General features: G+C 42.4%; 1 protein-coding gene and 1 pseudogene across 1 annotated transcript; both read right to left on the bottom strand.

Moving 5' to 3' along the window:
* Nucleotides 1–2096: 2096 nt before the first annotated feature.
* On the bottom strand, nucleotides 2097–4132 carry LOC123038885 (berberine bridge enzyme-like Cyn d 4; annotated as a pseudogene).
* Nucleotides 4133–4495: 363 nt separating this feature from the next.
* Nucleotides 4496–6101, bottom strand: LOC123040235 (berberine bridge enzyme-like Cyn d 4). The gene has a single exon (XM_044463135.1). It carries the CDS (start codon nucleotides 6099–6101, stop codon nucleotides 4515–4517), a length of 1587 nt encoding a protein of 528 aa, XP_044319070.1. The 3' UTR covers nucleotides 4496–4514.
* Nucleotides 6102–26013: the final 19912 nt, after the last annotated feature.

The following is a 26013-nucleotide window of genomic DNA, read 5'->3' as shown; positions in this document are numbered from 1 at the left end:
ATGCACCACACTTGAAATTTGTTTAGGGAAATTATTTCAAAGTTTTCCAAACAAACCAGCCTTATGACTTGTGTGTTTCATTGTCAACATGTTCCCCAAATGAACACAAGTTTTTTTGTCTACCCTAGCAAGTCAGAGTGCATTAGACAATTCACTATAGCTAGTGTTGAGTAGGACTTTCTTGCCATTTGAATGTTTCTTGCAAGTGTTAAACATCTCACTTACCTACTGTTTAGGAAAACTGTCACACGCCTGTTTTTGAATGTTTGATTTACATGACACACAACCACCCTCCCACATCCCCTTACTTTAAGTTTTTTTAGGCAAATTATTTCTATGTTTTTCCAAACAACAAACCTATAGCTTGTTTTTTTCAATGTCCACATTTTTGCTGAAGGAACATAAGGTTTTTTGCCTGCCCCTAGCAAGTCACAATGCATTACACAGTGTATTATAGCTAGTGATGAGTATGACTTGCTTGCTGTTTTAGGAGACTTGCTTGCTGTTTTAGGAGACTTGCATGTTCTGCATGTGTTACTTACCTGACACACAAACCTATTCCCCCTCCCTTAGATGAGTTTTGGTTGGGAAAATTATTTATAAGTTTTCCAAACAACAAACCTGTAACTTGTGTGTTTCAATGTCAACAATATTCAAACAACTGTTTTTGCATGTTTTCTGTTAAGGTTTTTTCTACCCTAACAAGTCAGATTGCATTAGAGAGATTTGCTTGTTGGGTTGACTGAACATTCCAAAATAACTGCAACAAGTTACCTTGCTTTTTTTTTCCTCTAGACATCAAATGAAAAAAGACCTAATCCAAGGGGTAGTTGCATGCATACATCCTAGCATTGCTGGCCTTTTGTGTTTCCTTGTTGCAGGGAGAGGGTACATCCCCAAGATGTCCAGAAAGAGAAAGAGAGGTGGCGCGGGGGAGGTTGTACCGGAAGGGACCTTCAAGTGCTAATGGGGTGGGTGGATGGATCCTCGCTCCTGAGAGCTCCATGTATGTGAGATCCATGGCAGAAGAGGGATGAGAAGGGAGGGAGGGTTGGAGGAGGAGCAGCGAGCTGAAATGGATGGGAAAGGATGAAAGGCTGCAAAATTACAATCGGGGGATGATATAATCTGTCCATGTGCGTGATCGAACCATTCTTTCCTCATTTGGGCACCAGCTGGAAACAGGGGTAGGGTCCACTACCTTATTTGGGCATGTGCCCTGAACCGCTAGCCAGCCAACGATTGCTGGCTAATCACGTCCTCTTAGAAATTGTCGTATCATGTATCCTCGTATTGGTGCTACAAATTGTCACATACATACAGCCCTTCAAAAATTCATAAAGGCCTACATCCACGCGCTAGTCGCTGGCGGTGTGGGCGCGTGTAGCCATGCGGCCAGCTCGTCGCCTGGCATGGGGACACGTGGATGCCCAGCTTGCCCGGAGTCCTCCAACTTCGCGGTGTGAACCGTGCTGCGCCCAACATGTGTGCCAGCTGTGTGTGGTCTGCATCCTGCCACACGGACATGTCAGAGACGCTAGTGCCGCTGCCGGTCTGCTCGCCGACGCGGCGTTCAGCCATGGCTGACGTTCCGTGGCCGCTCGACCTGGCGCGGATGGTATCGCTCCGGTGATGTGCAAACAGGGTCCATTCACATGGTTGAGCCGAGGAACTATGATCCATGGCAAATGAGATCGTCCGCGTGTGACGAGCAAATGAACCGGGAACGTGTCGGTCGGGACTCGGGAGTAGAGGAGAGAAGCATCTGGAGCGCGTCGTCGGATGCATCAGGAGGACCAGTGTCGGCAGATCCCCTCGGGTATGCACGAGCGGAAGTTTGCATCCGGTGTCCACTTATTTTTTTGCGAACTAGTTAGGGACATTATGTTGGCAGATGCTATAACCTTTTTAGCTCATCATAATTATTAGCAGTTATTCTCTTATCCGGAAATACTTGTCGGAGAAAAAGATAAAAATAAATGTATATCAGTTCAGAACTAAAATACGTCCAGATACATTCGTTCCTCCGACAAATATTTTCGGACGGAGGGAGTACAATTTTGTCAAACACGATTGTTTTGTTTTGCACAACTACTCTACTGGTTCAAGGGAAGTGGTGGGATGCTCTGCTCGCTCCGGAAGTAGTCGCCAGCATCCACCTTGCGCTTGATCTTCGTGAGTCTCCTAATGTTTTTTGGGCCGAAATAACTCTCTCCCCACACCTTGCCGCTTCCATAGCTTGTTACGTCGTCAACCACCTTATTCATACCGATGTCGAGGTCCCTGTAATTCAAAAGAGAGCCCCTTGGGTTCTTGCTCATGAGCGGCACCATGAAGTCATACATGCTCCCGACCCAGTTCTGCGTAACCTCGCCTCCGATCCCTTCGCCATTCCAGAACTCGACATACTGGATATTGTACAACACGGTGCTCCGGTGCGGGAACAGGGTGTCCTCGGCGGCGATGCGGCCCACTCTTCCACCGTGCGGCTCCAGGACTAGCTGCCCGGTCGCCGCACCGCTGGGCCAGAGGAACATTTTCTCCAACGTCTCCTTGGTCAGAGGTTTCTTTACATAGTCGGACTTGTTCTTGACAATGGGGCCTAGGGTCTTGGACCGGTTGAGGAGGAGCCTCTCCAGCGGCTCGCTGTAGATGGCGTCACGGAAGTATATGTACGCGGTGTACTGCAGTCGGCGCGTGTCACCCCGAGCTCCGGGAATCGGCTCCCCATCATCGCCACCACCACGCTGTTGCTGCCGAGGAACAGGTCCTGGAAGTTGGCCTGACGGTTTTGCAAGACCACATGTACACTGAGGTCATCAGGGAGTGCCGGCTCGACCTTTTGCCATTTTGTCACTGTGTCGAACGTGCCATGTTCGACGGTCTTGGTGACTTTGATGAAGGTCACCGTCGATGGGACCGGCACCAGCCTCACCTTCCACGACAGCACAATGCTGAAGTTTCCTCGCCACCATCTCAGATGGCCTAGAAGAGATCGTCCCCCATGGCCTTCTTGTCCGCCAGGAGGTTCCCTTCGGCATCGACCATGGCGGCGTCGACCACGTTGTCGGCGGACCGGCCCAATTTAGTTTGGCATTTGCAGGTGAAGGAAATGAAGTTTTGATTTAGATGTGATTTAAATGCAAGGAATCGAACACTGGTCTCCAGCTTTCGATCAAGCCGACACTAGACCAGCCTTTGGTTGGTGACATCGTAGTAGAATTAGGCAACTTAAGTCCAAATGAGTCGTGGTTTTCACTGTTTCTTCTCCATTTTTTGTTTTTTTTCTTCTTCATTTTTTCTTTTTTCTTTTTTCTTATGTTTGTTTTCGTTTTCACTCTACATTTCTCGTATGTCAAAAACATTATTTTAATAAGTGATCAACATTTTTGTAGACATGTTCGACATTGTTCAAACGCTTATTAAACATTTTTTGAATACTTGTTCAACATTTTAATACTTATTTGACATTTTTAAAATACATGTTATAACATTTTCAAATACCCATTCAACACTTTTTAAAACTTAATCAACATTTTCATGTACTTGTTCAACATTTTTAATACTTATTCAATATTTTAAAATACTAGTCCAACATTTTTTGAAGTACTCATTCAACAATTGTCAAATACTTGTTCGACATTTTAATACTTATTCAATTTTTTTAGAATTCTTCTTTAACATTTTTTAATAATTATTCAATATTTTTCAAAAGTGTTTTTGAAGAGTGTTTTTTGTATATAGGTAGAATGTTTTAACGTATAAAGAAAAATACAAAAAAACTAAAAAAAAGAACAGAAAACAGAAAAAAAAAATAGGCCGTAGCCTTCCGCGTGGCTGGGCCGGCCCATCGGGTCTCCTCCCAACGCGAACCTTCCCCTGTGCTCACTTAAAGCGAGAAATAGGGGTGCACGGTTATTTTGTCGCGTATGTAGCAGTTGTCCCGATGTAGTCTGGTGCTTTTCACCCCTACCCGTAGGGCCATTTTGCTCCCTTTAGCCCATCTTCCTTTCCTAGCCCGAGCACAGCCGAGCCAGCACGTCTATACGACGCCTATTGTGGACTGGCCCACTAATGAGAGCACTTACCGCATGTAACTGATTACATGTAAGTTCACTATTATCGCTGTCATCCCCGCACCCTTTGATTTTGTAATGCGGCAGCTGATGTTTTCGCAAAGCCGAACATGATGCAGGGTCATGCTGGTTCAAGTTCAATGTACCTCCTGACGTTATTAGGACTATAGTTTCTACTCAACAGATCTCAAATGTGTGAATGATGCTGCACATCATCTCGCAAAAAAAAGTGAATGATGCTGCCCATTATCTGAAAAAAAATAACTTCTTGGTTTTGAATTCTATCGGGCTACGTTATATCTGTAGCACCAAACTCATGCAGAAATAATTAGTTAGGGACTTTATGTTGACACATGTTATAACCTTTTTAGCTCATCAGAACTAATAGCAGTTACATTCGGTCAAACACGATTGTTTTGTTTTGCATAGCTACACTAGCTACTCCTTCAAGGGAAATGGCGGCACGCTCTGCTCGCTCTGGAAGTAGTCGCCGGCGTCCACCTTGCGCTTGATCTCGGCGAGTCTCCTAAAGTTCTCCGGGCCGAAATAGCTCTCGCCCCACACCTTGGCACTTCCATAGCTTGTCATGCCGTCGACCACCTGGTTCGTGCCGATATCGAGGTCCCGGTAGTTCACGTACGCGCCCCTCGGGTTCTTGCTCACATACGGCGTCATGAAGTTGTACAGGCTTCCGATCCAGTTAGGCGTAGCGTTGCCCCCGACCTCTTTCCCGTTCCATAGCTCCACGTACTGGATGTTGTAGAGCACGTTGCTTCGGTGGGGGAACGGGATCTTGACGGCGCCGATGCGGCCCATTATTCCACCGTGTGGCTCGAGGATGAGCTGCCCCGATGCTGCGCCGTTGGGCCAGAGGAAGATCTTCTTCCAGGTCTCCTTGGTGAGGGCTTTCTTGACGTAGTCGGACTTGTTCTTGACGAAGGGGCCTAGGGTCGTGGACCGATTGAGGAGGAGCTCCTCCAGCGGCTTGCTGTTGATGGCGTCGCCGAAGTATATGTACGCCGTGTACTGCAGCCAGCTCATCTCCTTGCAGTCAGCGCTCGTCACCCCGAGCTCCGGGAACCGGCTGCGCATTGTCGCCACCACGGTGCTGCAGTTGCCAAGGTACAGGGACTGGAAGTTGGCCTGGCTCTTTTGGATGACAACACGTACGCTGAGTTCGTCAGGGAGCGTCGGCGCAAGCGTTTGCCATTTGGTCACCGTGTCGACCGCGCCCTGTTCCATGGTCTTGGCGACTTTGAAGAAGGTCACCTTTGGTGGGACCGCCACGAGCCTAAGCTTCCACGACAGCACGATGCCGAAGTTCCCGCCGCCGCCGCCGCGGATGGCCCAGAAGAGGTCGTCCCCCATGGCCTTCTTGTTCGCCAGCAGGTTCCCGTTGGCGTCGACCATACTAGCGTCGAGGACATTGTCGGCCGAGAGTCCATACTTGCGCATCATGAGGCCTATGCCGCCGCCGCTGATGATGCCCCCCACGCCCACGGTCGGGCACACGCTAGCCGGGAAGCCCAGCCCTGGCGCGGCCTTGGCTATGCGGTAGTAGAGCTGTCCGACCGTCGCTCCGGTCTCGACCCACGCGGTGGCTTCGTGCGGGTTGACGTGGACGGCATGAAGCTTGGCGAGGTCGATCACCGCGAACGCCTGGCCGTTCGGGGTGGTCGATCGGTACGAGAGGCCCTCGTTGTCGTGCCCGCCGCTGCGCACGCGGACACGGACGCTGTGGCGTCGCCCGCAGCGCACGGCGGTCTGGACATGCGACGTGTTTGTGGGCGTCACGATGCACAGTGGAGGACTCGCCGTAGCCGGCGCCACCAACCTGGCGTTCCTGATGGACGACACCAGGAGCGGCGTGAACGACGGCGAGCTTGGCGTCAGCACGAGCTGGCTGGGGATGTTCGCCGAGAGGCACCGGAGGAAGTCGTTGTTGTTGGAGGACAACGCCAGGGAAGGGGCGGGCACGAAGAAGCCCAAGAAGCAAATTGTGAGAACGAGCGCCATGCTTGCCATTTCGATAGATCTGCCTGTTTTCCTACACTGACATGGTGCTTCTGTTCTACTCTATTTCACCTCCTTTATATAGCCATGGCCCATCCTTATCTTGAAGGCAAGCTGTTAGGATATCTCTCCCCAAATCAAGTAGGAATTTATTGTGCACCAAAGATTAAGATCTCCGAATCAAGAATAGAATGAAAGGCTTCAATAACTTTAATTATCTCTATGGTACTCAATAAATTTCTTCCATTTTATAAGAAATAAAACGATACTGCCTACATTCCTAAATATAAGTCTTTAGGATTCCACTATGAACTAGACACGGATGTATATAGACATATTTAGAGTGTACATTCACTCATTTTGCTTCGTATATAGTGCATAGTGAAATTTTTAAAAAAAACTTATATTTAGGAACAGAGGGAGTAGTTGAAAAACCGACTACCAATCCAGCAAGGTTGTTAGGTCATGTTTTCACAGGTTCATTGACGACAAAAACTGGAATACTTAAACTAACTAACTAATTGCACGTGTGTTGCATACTACTCCCTTCGTTCCAAAATAGATGACCCAACTTTATACTAAGGTTAGTACAAAGTTGAGTCATCTATTTTGAAACGGAGGAAGTATTAGATCTGACATGTGCATTACACACACCATATTGAAGATTTTGATAGGATTTAATTTTGATTTGAATATGGGTAGGGAATGGAAGGAAATCTTTTATTTAGTTTTGATAAGATTTGATTTAATTTTGATTAGATTTGATTTAATTTAGTATTCGTAGGTGAAGGAAATAAATTTTTGATTTAGATGTGATTTTGGGAAGATTTGATTTTATTTGATAGAGTTAATTCAGAAATTGATTTTCGGAAGGTATGGATTTGGTTTATATTATTTCTTTACTCTCTATTTATGTCAGTTTTAATTTTGTGTTGCATCGTGTGAGAGTACCAAAAATCAATAGAAAACCAAAGAGGAAGAGGGGATCATTGGGAGGAAAAAACCGAGGGAGGAGGAGGGAGGAGGGGACGAGATGGGACCAACTCCCCTTTAATTTTAGACACTAGTAGACTACCCGTGCGTTTACATGGGCCAACAAATAAATTTGTAAACAATGCTCATATTACTCTCCCCAAATGAAGACATTGCACACAATGTTCAGCCACAACACAAAGGCAAGTATCTTCTTTGTATTCCAACAAACAGCATGCACCCCTCTAGCCTCTTTTTTTATGTTGAAGTTGTTCTCCCTAGCCATCTTTGTCCATACATCAACTATCCTCTCAATCTATTGCCCCTTGACTCTTCATGTTGCTTCTATGTCATTGTTTTGTTATCTCGCTCTACTACGTATGTCGTGCAACATGGAACATGATCAACAAATGATGAGATACAAGGCACATCACCTTAGTACAAATCATAAGAAAATGTCGCATATGAAGATGAAATCCTTATTTCCACCACATCTTCATTCACAAACTAATAATGCTATGTATATCTCTAGGCTATGCTTCCATCTCCACCTAAGATGCATCTCCGTCACTTTATCTCACTAATACTTATGTTCCTATGGACCTCAAATATACATACAAGAATCACACAACAAGGTTGCATCATTGCCATTCCATCTCTTGTTTCACTTAAGCTCTTTTGGTCGTTGCAAACTAGTCTGCTCCGTCGTCACCCTGCTCTGAATCTGCCCGTGTTTCCGTCCGGCTCCTACTATGGCCATCTTTTCTCCAAGTCTTTCATGTCGTATCAAGTTTGTACTTTCAGCCTCAGAATTTTCACTGTTCGGAATGAGGAGGGTTTTCAGAGTTCACTTGTCTGAGAGAACACAACGCATATTGATACAGATTAGTGATGAATAAAAATCTCTTTGTGTTATTTATAATGATGAATACCAACATATGCTAAGTTATTCAATGGAGTAGCTACATTGTTGTGTTTGAAAAAATAAGTCTAACATGTGTATATTGAAGCGAATCCTTGAATTAAAAAACGCAAGAGCAAAAGATGACTACTCCCTCTAGACGGGTGCACGGGGCATCCACAGGTTCCTAGATCATCAGGTTGAGCAACACATTATGCAACACAAAAACTATGTGTTTAGCAATTTTATCCCAATACGAATATAGCGTCTATTGCCCGCACCTTAGTCGCTCAAATCGTTGCCCCCCTTATAATGGGCCTTGCTAGTGAGCTAGGTTATGGGTCCCTCCTCTTCAACCTGCTCACAATGAGAGCTTTCTCTCTATTTATATAGGTGTTTGTTAGTTTGCTAGCTCGTCTAGGGATTCATCATGATTAGAGGACCTTGTGATTTAAGGGGAATGTATCTCCCTATAACCACAAGATCCCTAACATAGTGTGTTCGTCCTTAGAGCAACTCCAACGGTCCGACCAAAACGAACGGCGACTTTGTCCGCATTTTGTCCGTTTGGGTCGGCTACCCGCCTGGCGTCTGTTGGGGAACGTAGTAATTTTAAAAAAATTCCTACGCACACGCAAGATCATGGTGATGCATAGCAACGAGAGGGGAGAGTGTTGTCCATGTACCCTCATAGACCGAAAGCGGAAGCGTTAGCACAACGCGGTTGATGTAGTCGTACGTCTTCATGATCCGACCGATCCAAGTACCGAACGTACGGAACCTCCAAGTTCAGCACACGTTCAGCTCGACGACGTCCCACGAACTCCGATCCAGCAGAGCTTCGCGGGAGAGTTCCGTCAGCACGACGGCGTGATGACAATGTTGTTGATACTACCGACGCAGGGCTTCGCCTAAGCACTGCTACAGTATTACCGAGGTGGAATATGGTGGAGGGGGCACCGCACATGGCTGGAAGAGATCAACATATCAACTTGTCTGTCTAGAGGTGCCCCTTGCCCCCGTATATAAAGGAGCAAGGGGGGAGGCCGGCCGGCCCCTGTAGGGCGCGCCAGGAAGAGGAGTCCTCCTCCTAGTAGGAGTAGGACTCCCCTTTCCTACTCCCACTAGGAGGAGGAAAGGAAGGAGGAGAGGGAGAAGGAAGGAGAGGGAGAAGGAAGGAGAGGGAGGAAAAGGAGGAAAGGGGGGGCAGCCCCCTAGTCCAATTCGGTTTGGGCTAGGGGGGCCGCGCGCCCTGCCTCCTCTCTTCCACCACTTGGCCCATGAGGCTCATTACTTCTTCCTTGTATTCCCGTAACTCCCCGGTACCCCGAAAAATATCCGAATCACTCGGAACCTTTCCAATGTCCGAATATAGTCGTCCAATATATCGATCTTTACGTCTTGACCATTTCGAGACTCCTCGTCATGTCCCCGATCTCATCCGGGACTCCGAACTACCTTCGGTACATCAAATCACATAAACTCATAATACCGGCGTCACCGAACTTTAAGCGTGTGGACCCTACGGGTTCGAGAACTATGTAGACATGACCGAGACACATCTCCGGTCAATAACCAATAGCGGAACCTGGATGCTCATATTGACTCCCACATATTCTACGAAGATCTTTATCGGTCAAACCGGATAACAACATACGTTCTTCCCTTTGTCATCGCTATGTTACTTGCCCGATATTTGATCGTCGGTATCTCAATACCTAGTTCAATCTCGTTACTGGCAAGTCTCTTTACTCGTTATGTAATGCATCATCCCGCAACTAACTCATTAGTCACATTGTTTTCAAGGCTTATAGTGATGTGCATTACCGAGAGGGCCCAGAGATACCTCTCCGACAATCGGAGTGACAAATCCTAATCTCGAAATGTGCCAACTCAACAAGTACCTTCGGAGACACCTGTAGAGCACCTTTATAATCACCCAGTTACATTGTGACTTTTGGTAGCATGCAGAGTATTCGTCCGGTAAATGGGAGTTGCATAATCTCATAATCATAGGAACATGTATAAGTCATGAAGAAAGCAATAGCAACATACTAAACGATCAAGTGCTAAGCTAACGGAATGGGTCAAGTCAATCACATCATTCTCCTAATGATGTGATCCCGTTAATCATATGACAACTCATGTCTATGGTTAGGAAACTTAACCATCTTTGATTAACGAGCTAGTCAAGTAGAGGCATACTAGTGACACTATGTTTGTCTATGTATTCACACATGTATTATGTTTTCGGTTAATACAATTCTAGCATGAATAATAAACATTTATCATGAAATAAGGAAATAAATAATAACTTTATTATTGCCCCTAGGGCATATTTCCTTCAGTCTCCTACTTGCACTAGAGTCAATAATCTAGTTCACATCACCATGTGATTTAACACTAATATTCACATCTGCATGTGATTAACACCCATAGTTCACATTGTCATGTGACCAACACCCAAAGGATTTATTAGAGTCAATAGTCTAGTTCACATCAATATATGATTAACACCCAAGACTACTAAGATGTGATCATGTTTTTCTCGTGAGAGAAGTTTAGTCAACGAATTTGTCACATTTAGAACCGTATGTATTTTGCAAATATTCTATGTCTACAATGCTCTACAAGGAGCTACTCTAGCTAATTGCTCCCTGATGACCCACAAGTATACGGGATAGTTGTAGCCTCTTTCGATAAGTAAGAGTGTCGAACCCAACGAGGAGCTAAAGGTAGAACAAATACTCTCACAAGTCCTATCTACCACTGATACGACTCTATGCACGCTTGACGTTCACTTTACCTAGAACAAGCATGCAACTAGAAGTACTTTGTAGGTGTTCTTGGATAGGTTTGCAAGATAATAAAGAGCACATAACTAAAAAGTAGGGGCTGTTTAGATAAAGAAGCAGTAAAGTAAACATAGCGAGTGTGGAAAAGTGGTGGTAGGAGTTGCGGAATTGTCCCTAAGCAATTGACTACGTTACTAGACAGATAGCAAGTTTTATGTGGGAGAGGCCACTGCTAGCATGTCATCCATGACTTGGAATTCTATGCACTTATGATTGGAACTATTAGCAAGCATCCGCAACTACTAACGTTCATTAAGGTAAATCCCAACCATAGCATTAAGATATATTGCCCCGCCCTTCAATCCCGTATGCATCAATTTCTATGCTAGGTAGAAGCTTCTGTCACTCTTGCCCTCCAATACATAGTCCTATCAACATACAACTAACCCTATGGTGTGATCCACGCGCGCGCTCATATGATGGGCACCAACGGACAGCAACATAACCACAAGCAAATTAAATCAATCATAGCAATTCATCAACCACCAATAGGACAGCGAAAATCTACTCAGACATCATAGGATGGCAACACATCATTGGATAATAATATGAAGCATAAAGCACCATGTTCAAGTAGAGGGTACAGCGGGTTGCGGGAGAGTGGACCGCTATAGATAGAGGGGGGAAGGTGATGGAGATGTTGGTGAAGATGATGGAGGTGTTGGTGAAGATCGCGGTGATGATGATGGCCCCCGGCGGCATTCCGGCGCCACCGGAAGTAATGGGGAGAGAGCCCCCCCTTCTTCTTCTTCTTCCTTGACCTTCTCCCTAGATGGGAGAAGGGTTTCCCCTCTGGTCCTTGGCTCCCATGGCTTGGGAGGGGCGAGAGCCCCTCCGAGATTGGATCTATCTCTCTGTCTCTTTCTGTTCCTGTGTTCTCAGATCCTTCCCCTTCACTATTTCTTTTATATCCGGAGATCCGTAACTCCGATTGGGGTGAATCTTTCGCTCAGATTTCTCTCATAAAATTAGCTTTCTTGCGATAAAAGAAGAGCGGCAACCGCCTTACGGGTGGCCCACGAGAGTGCCAGGCGCGCCTAGGGGGGAGGGCGCGCCCCCCTGTCTTGTGGCCACCTCGGGCACCGTTTCGCGTTGATTCTTCCTCCGGAAAATCCCAAATATTCCAAAATAATTCTACATCCGTTTTTATCCCGTTTGGATTCTGTTTGATATTGGGTTTCTGCAAAACATAAAAAATGCAAAAAACAGGAACTGGCACTGGGCATTGGATCAATATGTTAGTCCCAAAAATAGTATAAAAAGTTGCCAAAAGTATATGAAAGTTGATGAATATTGGCATGGAACAATCAAAAATTATAGATATGACGGAGACGTATCCACATCCCCAAGCTTAATTCCTGCTCGTCCTCGAGTAGGTAAATGATAAAAAAAGATATTTTTTGATGTGGAATGCTACCTAGCATAATCTTGATCATATGTCTAATCATGGCATGAATATTAAGACACGAGTGACTCAAAGCAATAGTCTATCGTCTGACATAAAAACAATTATACTTCAAGCAATTATGTCTTATCGAAATAACATAGCCAAAGAAAGCTCATCCCTACAAAATCATATAATCTGGCTATGCTCCATCTTCATTACACAAAATACTCCCATCATGCACAACCCCTGTTTCAGCCAAGCAATTAGTTCATACTTTTTAACGCGCTTTAGCTTTTTCAACTCTTACGCAATACATGAGCGCAAGCCATGGACATAGCACTATGATGGTATATGGTGGTGGTTGTGAGGACAAAAAGCGAGAAGATAGTCTCACATAAACTAGGCGTATCAACGGGCTAGGGAGATGCCCATCAATAGATATCAATGTGAGTGAGTAGGGATTGCCATGCAACGGATGCACTAAGAGCTATAAGTGTATGAAAGCTCAAACTCGAAACTAAGTGGGTGTGCATCCAACTTGCTTGCTCATGAAGACCTCGGCCGTTTGAGGAAGCCCATCATTGGAATATTCAAGCCAAGTTCTATAATGAAAATTCCCACTAGTATATGAAAGTGATAACTCAAGAGACTCTCTATATGAAGAACATGGTGCTACTCTGAAGCACAAGTGTGGTAAAAGGATAGTAACATTGCCTCTTCTCTCTTTTTCTCTCATTTTTTCTTTTATTTTCTCTTTTTTATTATTTTTTTATATTTTTTGGTGGGCTTCTTTGGCCTCTTTTTTTATTTGGGCTTCTTTGGCCTCTTTTATTTTTCATAAAGTCCAGAGTCTCATCCCGACTTGTGGGGAAATCATAGTCTCCATCATCCTTTCCTCACTGGGGCAATGCTCTAATAATGATGATCATCACACTTTTATTTACTTACAACTCAATATTACAACTCGATATCTCGAACAAAGATATGACTCTATATGAATGCTTCCGGCGGTGTACCGGGATGTGCAATGATCTAGCGTAGCAATGACATCAAAACATGAAAACATCATGCTAGCTATCTTACGATCATGCAAAGCAATATGACAATGAATGCTCAAGTCGTGTATATGATGATGATGGAAGTTGCCTGGCAATATATCTCGGAATGGCTATGGAAATGCCATGATAGGTAGGTATGGTGGCTGTTTTGAGGAAGATAAATAATTGGTTCATGATACCGGCGAAAGTTGCGCGGCACAATAGAGGCTAGCAAAGTGGAAGGGTGAGTGTGCGTATATCCATGGACTCACATTAGTTATAAAGAACTCATATACTTATTGCAAAAGTCTACTTGCCCTCGAAGCAAAGTACTACTATGCATGCTCCTAGGGGAAGGGTTGGTAGGAGTTAACCATCGCGCGATCCCGACCTCCACTCATAGGGAAAGCAATCAAAGAACACCTCATGCTCCAACTTCATTACATAACGGTTCACCATACGTGCATGCTACGGGACTTGCAAATCTCAACACAAGTATTTCTAAATTTCACAATTACTCAACTAGCACTACACTAATATCACCACCATTATATCACAAAACTATTGCAAGGAATCAAACATATCATATTCAGTGATCTACAAGTTTTATGTAGGATTTTATGACTAACCATGTGAATGACCAATTCCTGTCATCTCTCTAAATAGATATAAGTGAAGAAAGAGAGTTTAACTCTTTCTACAAAAGATATGCCCATGCCCTAACAAATATAAGTGAAGAAAAAGAGCATTCTACAAATGGCGGTTTTCTATGCGAAGAGAAACAGGCAATCCAAACTTCAAATGATATAAGTGAAGCACATGAAGCATTCTATAAAGCCATACTCAAAAGATTTAAGTGAAGTGCAATGAGCATTCTATAAATCAACCAAGGACTATCTCATACCAGCATGGTGCATAAAATAAAAATGAAAACTAAATGCAAAAGACGCTCCAAGACTTGCACATATCGCATGAACGAAACGAATACGAAAACATACTGATACTTGTTGAAGAAAGAGGGATGCCTTCCGGGGCATCCCCAAGATTAAACTCTTGAGTCTCCTTGAATATTTACTTGGGTGCCTTGGGCATCCCAAAGCTTGAGCTCTTGCCTCTCTTCCTTGTCCTCATATCGAGACCTCCTCGATTAGACACTTCATCCACACAAAACTTCAACAGAAAACTCGGCAAGATCCGTTAGTATAATAAAGCAAATCACTACTCTAACTACTGTTGGAAACCAATTCACATTTTATTTTTGCATTGTGTCTACTGTAACATAACTTTTTCATGGCTTAATCCACTGATATAAATTGATAGATTCATCAAAACAAGCAAACTATGCATCAAAAACAGAATCTGTCAAAAACAGAACAGTCTGTAGCAATCTGAACATTCACCATACTTGTGTTACCCCAAAAATTCTACCAAACTTAGTAAAAATAAACAATTTTTACATCAAGACAGTTCAAAAGGAATCAGAACCGTTTGACGTTCCAGTTAAAAATGTAAAATCGCGCACTATAGACAAAGTTTCTGTCCTGCACCGTACAAACCACCAAGCATTGTAAACATCCTAAAGGCAAACCTAGGCACATTATTTTGATAACACAATGGAATTATACAAGGGGATAATTATTTTTGATGAAAAGTTTCTGTAATCAAGATTCACAAAGTTTCCGTGAGCATAAACAAAGTTCAAGGCTAGCTCCCACCTCAACAATGCTTGTCTCTCTCACTTTCACTTTCCTTTTTGAAAAGTTTTTTAGGTTCCCCTCTTTATTTCTTATTTTTAAACTATATAAAAGCACTCAACAGAAATAAATGACTCTCTAAAACTTCCGGGTTGTCTCCCTGGCAGCGCTTTCTTTAAAGCCATTAAGCTAGGCATTTAGTGCTCAAGTAATGAATCCACCCGGATCCCAAGGTATATCAAAGCCAATTTTAATTAACAAAGATTTGTGATTTAGTAGTGAGAACAAAGCAACATATATCAAGCAATGACAAAGTGTAACTCTCTTCATATGCATCGGCATGTCATAAAAGAACAATTCATGCACACATAGTAAAGGTAAAATGCATAGTATAAGTAGATTCTTGCAATTCTGTCGTGTTGGAAACATAAAGAGGCGGAGATGTAGTTCCTCTCTCATAATAATTGCAAATAGGAGCAGCAAGAACATGCATATTATATCTATCAAAATCATCATGTGTAGTAGTAAAAGGGAACCCATCAATATAATCCTTACTAAGCGCAAACTTCTCCGATATAGTGTAGTTGGGAGAATTCAAAAAGACAATAGGACTATCATGTGTGAGTGCAATAGCAACAATTTCATGTTTAACATAAGGAACTATAGCAAGTTGATCTCCATAAGCATGATTCATATTGGCATCTTGGCCACAAGCATAGCAAGCATCATCAAAAAAGGGATATTTCAAGAGAATCAACGGGATCATAGCAATCATCCTTCGGTAAGCACGAAGGGGAATTAAACAATGTATGAGTTGAAGAGTTACTCTCATTAGAAGGTGGGCACGGGTGATCAATCCGCTCTTCCTCCTTTTGTTCTTCGCTCTCCTCATCATCTTTTTCATCCAATGAGCTCACAGTTTCATCAATTTCTTCTTCCATAGCTTCCTGCAAAATATTATTCTCTTCTTGGACAGCGGAGACTTTCTCAATAAATGGATCAATATTGTAATTGTATTCATAATTGTCATAGAAATATTTCAATATAGCAAAAATTTCAGGCCTATAAACATCATCATCAAAAGCTTCATACTTTTCAAACAAAGATTCAATTTCATAAGCAGCCTTAAAAGCAACAAATTCTTCAATTCGTTCAACATCATAGAAATCATATATACCATTAGCATAAGAAGCTAAGGTTTCATTATCATTAAATTTGCATGAAAAGGGAAGGTGTGGAGCCTTCATCCTAGAGCAACAATTATAATCATATCTCAAGCATAGATCCCGAGCATACCAACGCAACATATTAATTTGATCCCATAATAGTTTCCCTTGTTGTGTCAAGTGATAATCCCTAAAGTATTCACGTTGATCCAACGTTACTCCCATAACATAATTGAATGGGGTTTTCTCAGGATTATCAAAGTAGTACATACTATTTTGAACATAGCGAGCATCGAGGGTTTTAGGAGGTTCCCCATCTCCATGAGCAGCAAGTACACCAATTTTTTTTTGGTATTTCGTGTTCCATATCGATAGCTAAAGATAGAGAACAACTTAGAACAGTAAATAAACATTACTTAGTGATAAAGCAAAAAGGCACACACGAGAATATTCACCCCATGCTATGACTCCCCTACGGGATAGTTGTAGCCTCTTTCGATAAGTAAGAGTGTCGAACCCAACGAGGAGCTAAAGGTAGAACGAATACTCTCTCAAGTCCTATCTACCACTGATACGACTCTACGCACGCTTGACGTTCGCTTTACCTAGAACAAGTATGAAACTAGAAGTACTTTGTAGGTGTTGTTGGATAGGTTTGCAAGATAATAAAGAGCACGTAAATAAAAAGTAGGGGATGTTTAGATAAAGAAGCAATAAAGTAAATATAGCGAGTGTGGAAACGTGGTGGTAGGAGTTGCGGAATTGTCCCTCAGCAATTGACTATGTTACTAGACCGATAGCAAGTTTTATGTGGGAGAGGCCACTGCTAGCATGTCATCCCTGACTTGGAATTCTATGCACTTATGATTGGAACTATTAGCAAGCTTCCGCAACTACTAACGTTCATTAAGGTAAAACCCAACCATAGCAATAAAATATATTGGTCCCCCTTCAATCCCGTATGCATCAATTTCTATGCTAGGTAGAAGCTTCTGTCACTCTTGCCCTCCAATACATAATCCTATCAACATACAACTAACCCTATGGTGTGATCCATGCGCGCGCTCATATGATGGGCACCAAAGGACAGTAACATAACCACAAGCAAATTAAATCAATTATAGAAATTCCTGAACCACCAATAGGACAACGAAAATCTACTGAGACATCATAGGATGGCAACACATCATTGGATAATAATATAAAGCATAAAGCACCATGTTCAAGTAGAGGGTACATCGGGTTGTGGGAGAGTGGACCGCTGTAGATAGAGGGGGGAAGGTGATGGAGATGTTGGTGAAGATGATGGAGGTGTTGGTGAAGATCGCGGTGATGATGATGGCCCCCAGCAGCATTCCGGCGCCATCAGACGAAAGGGGGAGAGAGCCCCCCTTATTCTTCTTTTTCCTTGACCTTCTCCCTAGATGGGAGAAGGGTTTCTGATACGTCTCGAACTTATCTACTTTTCAAAACACTTTTGCCCTTGTTTTGGACTCTAACTTGCATGATTTGAATGAAACTAACCCGGACTGACGTTGTTTTCAGCAGAACTGCTATGATGTTGTCTTATGTGTAGAAAACAAAAGTTCTCGGAATGTCCTGAAAATCAACGGAGGCACTTTTTGGGAAAATATAAAATATAGTGGAGAAAGAATCAAGACCAGGGGGCCACACCCTGTCCACGAGGATGGGGGCGTGCCCACCCCCTGGGCGCGCCCCCTGTTTCGTGGGCCCCTTGAGGCTCTGCCGACCTTAACTCCAACTACATATATTCCGTCTCACGGAGAAAAAAAATCAGAGAGGAAGTTTCATCGCGTTTTACGACACGGAGCCGTCGCCAAGCCCTAATCTCTCTCGGGAGGGCTGATTTGTAGTCCGTTCGCGGCTCCGGAGAGGGGGATTCGTCGTCGTCGTCATCATCAACCATCCTCCATCACCAATTTCATGATGCTCACCGCCGTGCGTGAGTAATTCCATCATAGGCTTGCTGGACCGTGATGGGTTGGATGAGATTTACCATGTAATCAAGTTAGTTTTGTTAGGGTTTGATCCCTAGTATCCACTATGTTCTGAGATTGATGTTGCTATGACTTTGCTATGCTTAATGCTTGTCACTAGGGCCCGAGTGTCATGATTTCAGATCTGAACCAATTATGCTTTCATGAATATATGTGTGTTCTTGATCCTATCTTCCAAGTCTATAGTCACCTATTATGTGTTATGATCCGATTACCCCGAAGTGACAATAATCGGGATACTTCTCGATGATGACCGTAGTTTGAGGAGTTCATGTATTCACTATGTGCTAATGCTTTGTTCCGGTTCTCTATTAAAAGGAGGCCTTAATATCCCTGAGTTTCCACTAGGACCCCACTGCCACGGGAGGGTAGGACAAAAGATGTCATGCAAGTTCTTTTCCATAAGCACGTATGACTATATACGGAATACATGCCTACATTACATTGATGAATTGGATCTAGTTTTGTGTCACCCTATGTTATAGTTATTACATGAGGAATCGCATCCGACATAATTATCCATCACTGATCCAATGCCTACAAGCTTTTCACATCTTGTGTTTCGTTTATTTACTTTTTCTTGCTATTGTTACAATTACTACAAAACCCAAAAATATTACTTTTGCTACTGTTACCTTTATTATCATACTACTTTGCTGCAGATACTAAGTTATCCAGGTGTGGTCGAATTGACAACTCAACTGCTAATACTCAATAATATTCTTTGGCTCCCCTTGTGTCGAATCAATAAATTTGGGTTGAATACTCTACCGTCGAAAGCTGTTGCGGTCCCCTACACTTCTGGGTTATCAAGACTAATTTCTGGCACTGTAGCCGGGGAGCATAGCTCTATTCTCTGATTCACTTGGGATTTATATCTGTTGATCACTATGAGGAACTTGAAAGACGTAAGAACCAAGATTTTTCCCTCAACTACGAGGGGAGGTAAGGAACTTCCATCTAGCTCTGCACTAGATTCTCCTTTTGTTTTGAGTAAGCTTGCGACGCCTAAACCTGCTACTGCTATGAATTCTGATATGTCGCATGTTATTGATGATGCCACTTCTGCTATGCATGATACTTATGATGAAACTACTTCTGTGCATGATACCACTTTGCCATTAGGTGAATTTCTTGATGAACAACTTGCTAGGGCTAGAGAGAATGAAATTATTGAAGATGCTATTATTGATGATAGTGATGATGAAAGTTCTCCCAATGATTATGAATTGCCTGTTGTTCCTAAGGGTTATGTTATGGAAGAGGAAGCTGCTAGAGCTATCTTTGCTTGTAAAGATAGATATGATCTTAAAAAATTATTAGATAAATGGAAGCAGCAATCTCTTAATGCTAGAATGAAACCTCACTCTGCTTTTGCCACTTCACCTATCTGTGTTACTGATAAAGGATTATGAATTCTCTGTTGATCTTGGGATTATTACTTTGGTTGAATCTGATCCTTTTTATGGCCTTGAATCTGAAACTGTTATGGCACATCTTATCAAGTTGAATGATATAGCCACCCTGTTTACTAATGATGATAAATCTCCCTATTACTATATCCTTAAGATATTTCCGTTCTCATTAAAGGGTGATGCTAATACTTGGTTTAATTCTCTTGCTCCTGGTTGTGTGCGTAGTCCCCAGGATATGATTTATTACTTCTCTGCTAAATATTTCCCTGCTCATAAGAAACAAGCTGCCTTGCGGGAAATATATAATTTTGTGCAAATCGAAGAAGAGAGTCTCCCACAAGCTTGGGGGAGGATTCTCCGATTACTTAATGCTTTGCCTGGTCATCCTCTTGAGAAAAATGAAATAGTTGATATCTTTTATAATGGACTAACCGATGCTTCCAAAGACTACTTGGATAGTTGTGTGGTTGTGTTTTCAGGGTAAGAATAGTCGACGAAGCTGAATTACTATTGAATAATATGTTGACTAATGAAAATAATTGGACTCTTCTTGAGCCAATTCCTGAGGCAATTCCTGAACCAACTGAGCCTATTCCCAAACCCACTTCGAAGAAGAGAGGTGTTTTATTTCTCAGTCCTGAAGATATGCAAGAGGGAAAGAAATCAATGAAAGAAAAAGGTATAAAAGCAGAAGATGTTAAGAATTTACCACCTATTGAAGAGATACATGGTCTTAATATACCGTCCGTTGAAGAACCACATTGTCTTGATAACCCGACACATGTAGTAAAGGTAAATTCTCTTTATAGATATGATAAAGTTGAAATTCCCTCTACTAAATTTCATAGCCCATGCTTAGATGATATGATGACTTTATGGCTAGACAAGAAAGTTTTAGTGCTTATGTTGGTAGAGAGTTAAAGAATAATGATTTCGAGATAGGACGCGTGAGCGATCATATGGCTAGAGTTAAAGGCGAACTTAAACTCATTAGCAAATATGCTTCTATGGTTTCTACAATATAATGGATTTTGAGCGCTTTGCTGAAATGATTAGACCTACTTTCTTACGTATGCACTTAACTGATATGCTTAAAGTAAATCCTTATGCTAAATATATGAAGGATATCATCACAAATAAAAGAAATATACCGGAAGCTGAAATTTCCACCATGCTTGCTAATTACACTTTTAAGGGTGGAATACCAAAGAAACTTGGAGATCAGGGGTACCAACTATACCATGCTCCATTAAAAGAAATTATGTTAGAACTGCTTTATGTGATCTAGGAGCCGGTGTTAGTGTTATGCCTCTCTCTTTATATTGTAGACTTGAATTGAATAAGTTGACACCTACTGAAATATCTTTGCAAATGGCTGATAAATCAACTGCTACCTGTCGGTATTTGTGAGGATGTTCCTGTTGTGGTTCCAAATGTCACTATCTTAACGGACTTTGTTATTCTTGATATTCCCGAGGACGATAGTATGTCGATTATCCTTGGTAGACCCTTTTTGAATACTGCAAGGGCTGTTATTGATTGCAACAAAGGCAATGTCACGTCTCATGTTAATGGTAATGAGCATACGATACACTTTCCGAGGAAACAATCTCAAGTTCATAGCATCGATTCTATTGGAAAAGATCCAACTATCATTATTGGAGGTTTTGAATTTCCTCTTCCTACTGTCAAGAAAAAGTATGATATTCTTATTGTCGGGGATTTTCATATCCCTATTGAGGTAACTTAGTGTTATTCAAAATTTCTCCGGTTCCATGCTATTCGGAATGAGTTTATTAACAAGACATGATCAACCTTGTTAGTGGATTCATTTTGATGATCATGAGATGGATGAAACTAGAAGGCACAACCTTCTATACCCTCTTTTTACTTTTTGTTATTTAGAATAAATAAACCAAAAATAGTATTATCCGTCTGTTTCCTGATTTATTCGTGCAACAAAAAATTATCCCGAAAATAAAAGTGCTCCAAATGCCCTGCAAATTTAGTATGATTTTTTATGGAATATTTGAGGATTTTAGGCACTGAAATAACTGTAGGAGGGGCAAGCACCAGGCCACGAGAGTGGAGGCTGCGCCCACCTTCAATGGGCGCGCCCCCTGTCTCGTGGGCCCCTGGTGGCCCCCCTCCACTTATGCTAGCACCCACACACTCCTTCTTCTTCCAAAACAATCCCCATCCAGTTCAAGCACGAGTTCTAGCTCATTTTGCTGCGATTTTTGATCTCCTTGCTCAAAGCTCCATTCACAAAACTGCTTTGGGAGATTGTTGTTTAGTATGTGACTCCTCCATTGGTCCAATTAGTTTTTGTTTTAGTGGTTTATTCATTGCAATTTTTTGCTGCATAAGTGACCATGTTCTTGAGCTTGCATGTTAAATTTATGAGGTCCCAAGTAGTTCTAATGCATGATATAGGCTCTAGGCACTTGTAGGAGTAGTTGCTACAAATCTTGTTTACTTTTACTCACTTTTATTTTGAAGTTACTAAAATTTCAGAATTTTTTCAGAAAAAGAATTATGTCTAAGAGAATGTGCCAAGGTGGTTCCTCGGTAAAGAAAGGACCCAGGATTGCTATACGTGAGCAAGACGATGAAGTACCAAGGTACGCAAGAGTACGAGCTTGTGAGTGGCCTTCCGACGATTTTATGGTCAAAGCAGGCTTTAAGGAGGAATTCGACGCATATGTGCGTAATGCCGATCTGGAGGACTTCTTACAAGATAAGTGTCCTCAGTACTATCAATTGACTGATTCATTTGTGCGAAGGTTTAAATATAAATGTACACGTAATTCTCCGAGTGTCCTATTTGATATCTATGATACATCTTATACCATGGACTTAGAGGATTTTACAACTGCTTGCAAACTTCCACAGTGGGGCAATATTAATGATCCCCACAAATCTGAATTTAGAGATTTCCTTGCTAGTATTACTGTGGGAGAATCTAGGGATATTGCACAAGCTATCATGGGGAGCATTCATTTTCCATCTATACATTATTTTGCTCTCTTCATTGGTAGATGCATTAACGGTAAAGATGAAGCATGTCATATGTGTGTCCCTGATCTTTGTGTCCTCAAGAGTGTCGTATTAGGTTATAAAGATTATAACATGGGGGCAATAGTTGCACATAGGTTGCATAACAATGGTAGAGCTGGAGATTTATTTGGAGGAATTTATGCGACCCGTGTGGCAAATTATCTTGGTATAGCCCCATGAGAGGGGGATATGATATTGCCTCCCACTTATTTAGATTATGACGCTATGGTCCAACATCATTTTCTTAGGAGGAATGAACAATTCCTCCAGTATCGACTAATCTTTGACAGACGTAGCGCTGTCCATGTTACTCTTCCTGCTCCTTTCCTTTTTGATTACCAGGCAAAAGGAAGATATGTGGTTACCAGGGAGGAAGCAGCTGAACACGAGGGGAGAGCGGAGGCGGCTCGCCAACATGCCGCATCTCAGGAGGCATTTGCTGCTGCACCTCAGTACGACCCCAGTTACAACTACGGATATCAGCCAGGCTATCCTTGGCATTACACCAACTTAGGCCAAAAGCCTAAGCTTGGGGGAGTATGTATTTCTCACTGACTTTACATTCATGTTCACACACTATTCTAGTCGTCGGTGCTCATACTCTTTCATTGTATTATCCATGCTAGTTTAATTTTCTTTTTCTAGTTTTCTTCTTGTGTGTTTGATAAACCTTAAGAAAAACCAAACAAAAAATTAGTTAATTTAATTTCCATGCTTGTAGTAGAATTAAAATGAAAACCTAAAAAGATTTCTCCTTCTTCTTTTTACTTGTTGGGAGCTTTCTCGTGTAAATAGTTTTATTTTCCTTTCTTTCCTTTGGGGGTCGAGAGTAGAAGACCATATTGAAAATGTTTAGTGGCTCTCATATGCATGATTGTTTATTTAACTTAGAGCCCATATTACTTTATCTTCTGTCTTGAGATAAATGCTTGCAGATTCCAGCTTAGTCCAATGCACGTGCACTATTATTATTATACACACCGTTCGGTCATGCAAGTGAAAGGCAATAATGACGATATATGATGGACTGATTGAGATGAGAAAAGCTGGTATGAACTCGACCTCTCTTGTTTTTGTAAATATGATGAGTTCATCGTTCCTGATTCAGCTTATTATGAAGTAAACATATTTGCAATGACATTTAGAGATTATAGTTGCTTGTGCCATGCTTGATGAGCTATGAGTTATAATGGTTTTACCTTGCGTGCCAACATGCTATTAGAATGATTATGATGTGGTATGATGAGATGGTATCCTCCTTTGAATAAATTGAGTGACTCAACTTGGCACATGTTCACGCATGTAGTTGAAACAAATCAACATAGCCTTCACGATATTTATGTTCATGGTGGATTATATCCTACTCATGTTTGTATTCGGTGTGAATTAATTTTAATGCATGTTCATGACTGTTGTAGCTCTCTCAGTTTGTCGCTTTCTAGTCTTTGGCTAGCCTTCACCTGTACTAAGCGGGAATACTTCTTGTGCATCCAAACTCCTTAAACCCCAAAGTTATTCCATATGAGTCCACCATACCTTCCTATATGCGGTATTTACCTGCTGTTCCAAGTAAATTTGTAGTTGCCGAACTCCAAACCATGAAATGAAATTCTGTTTTGTATGCTCAAGCAGCTCATGTTTCGACTAGGGCTGCCTATATCTTCCATGCTAGGTGGGTTATTCTCAAGAGGAGTGGATTCCGCTCCTCATTCAGGAGAAAGGGCCGGTAACCGGGATGCCCAGTCCCATGATCCAAAAAGATCAAAGCAAATCAATTTAATTAAACAAAACTCCCCCAGGACTGTTGTTAGATGGAGGCACTCGTTGTTTCGAGCAAGCCATGGATTGATGCTTGTTGGTGGTTGGGGGAGTATAAACCTTTACCATTCTGTTTGGGAACTGCCTATAATGCATGTAGTATGGAAGATACAACCATCTCATAGTTGTTGCGTTGACAGTGAAAGTATGCCGCTCAAAATGTTATTCAATCCCTATTTTAAAATCGAGCTCTGGCACCTCTACAAATCCCTGCTTCCCTCTGCGAAGGGCCTATCTATTTACTTTTATGCTGAGTCATCACCTTCTTATTAAAAACCACCCGCTGGAGAGCACACTGTCATTTGCATTCATTATTGTTGATTTATATTGGGTATGACTTGACTGGATCTGTTTTACCATGAATTACAATCTTTAGTCAGTCCTTGATCTTTAAAGGTGCTCTGCATTTATGTTTTGCGGTCTCAAAAAGGGCTAGCGAGATACCATTTTGTTATATCATGTTATGATTGTTTTGAGAAAGTGTTGTCATCCGAGTTTTATTATTATGGCTCGCTAGCTGATTATGCTATTGATATGAGTAATTGTGAGACCTAGGTGTTATTGTGAGTATGGTTAGTTCATAATATTTGCTGAAACCTGAATGCTGGCTTTGCATGTTTACAGCAACAAGAGCAAACGGAGTTTGTAAAAGTTTTTCTTTATCACTTTCAGTTTATCAACTGAATTGCTTGAGTACAAGCAAAGGTTTAAGCTTGGGGGAGTTGATACGTCTCCAATGTATCTACTTTTCGAAACACGTTTGCCCTTGTTTTGGACTCTAACTTGCATGATTTGAATGAAACTAACCCGGACTGACGCTGGTTTCAGCATAACTGCCATGATGTTGTTTTATCTGTAGAAAACAAAAGTTCTCGGAATGTCCTAAATATCCACAGAGGCACTTTTTGGGAAAATATTAAAAATACTGGAGAAAGAATCAAGACCAGGGGCCCACACCCTGTCCACGAGGGTGGGGGGAGCCCCCCCCCCCGGGCATGCCCCCCTATCTTGTGGGCCCCCTGAGGCTCCTCCAACCTCAACTCCAACTCCAAATATTCCTTCTCGTGGAGAAAAAATTAGAGAGGAAGTTTCATCGCGTTTTATGATACGGAGCCGCCGCCAAGCCCTAATCTCTCTCGAGAGGGCTGATCTGGAGTCCGTTCGGGGCTCCGGAGAGGGGGATTCATCGTCGTCGTCATCATCAACCATCCTCCATCACCAATTTCATGATGCTCACCGCCGTGCGTGAGTAATTCCATCGTAGGCTTGCTGGACGGTGATGGGTTGGATGAGATTTACCATGTAATCAAGTTAGTTTTGTTAGGGTTTGATCACTAGTATCCACTATGTTCTGAGATTGATGTTGCTATGACTTTGCTATGCTTAATGCTTGTCACCAATGCCCGAGTGCCATGATTTCAGATCTGAACCTATTATGTTTTCATGAATATATGTGTGTTCTTGATCCTATCTTGCAATTCTAAAGTCAACTATTATGTGTTATGATCCGACAACCCCGAAGTGACAATAATCGGGATACTTCTCGGTGATCACAATAGTTTGAGGAGTTCATGTATTCACTACGTGCTAATGCTTTGTTC

Source organism: Triticum aestivum, chromosome 2B, assembly GCF_018294505.1.
Source record: "Triticum aestivum cultivar Chinese Spring chromosome 2B, IWGSC CS RefSeq v2.1, whole genome shotgun sequence".
Classification (NCBI taxonomy): Eukaryota; Viridiplantae; Streptophyta; class Magnoliopsida; order Poales; family Poaceae; genus Triticum; species Triticum aestivum.
The sequence above is the reverse complement of the archived record's forward strand: the minus strand, read 5'-3'. Positions and strand labels throughout refer to the sequence as shown.

Excerpts from the sequence above, each read along its gene's own strand:
- LOC123040235 (XM_044463135.1), bottom strand. The coding sequence starts at position 6,101 with ATGGCAAGCATGGCGCTCGTTCTCACAATTTGCTTCTTGGGCTTCTTC.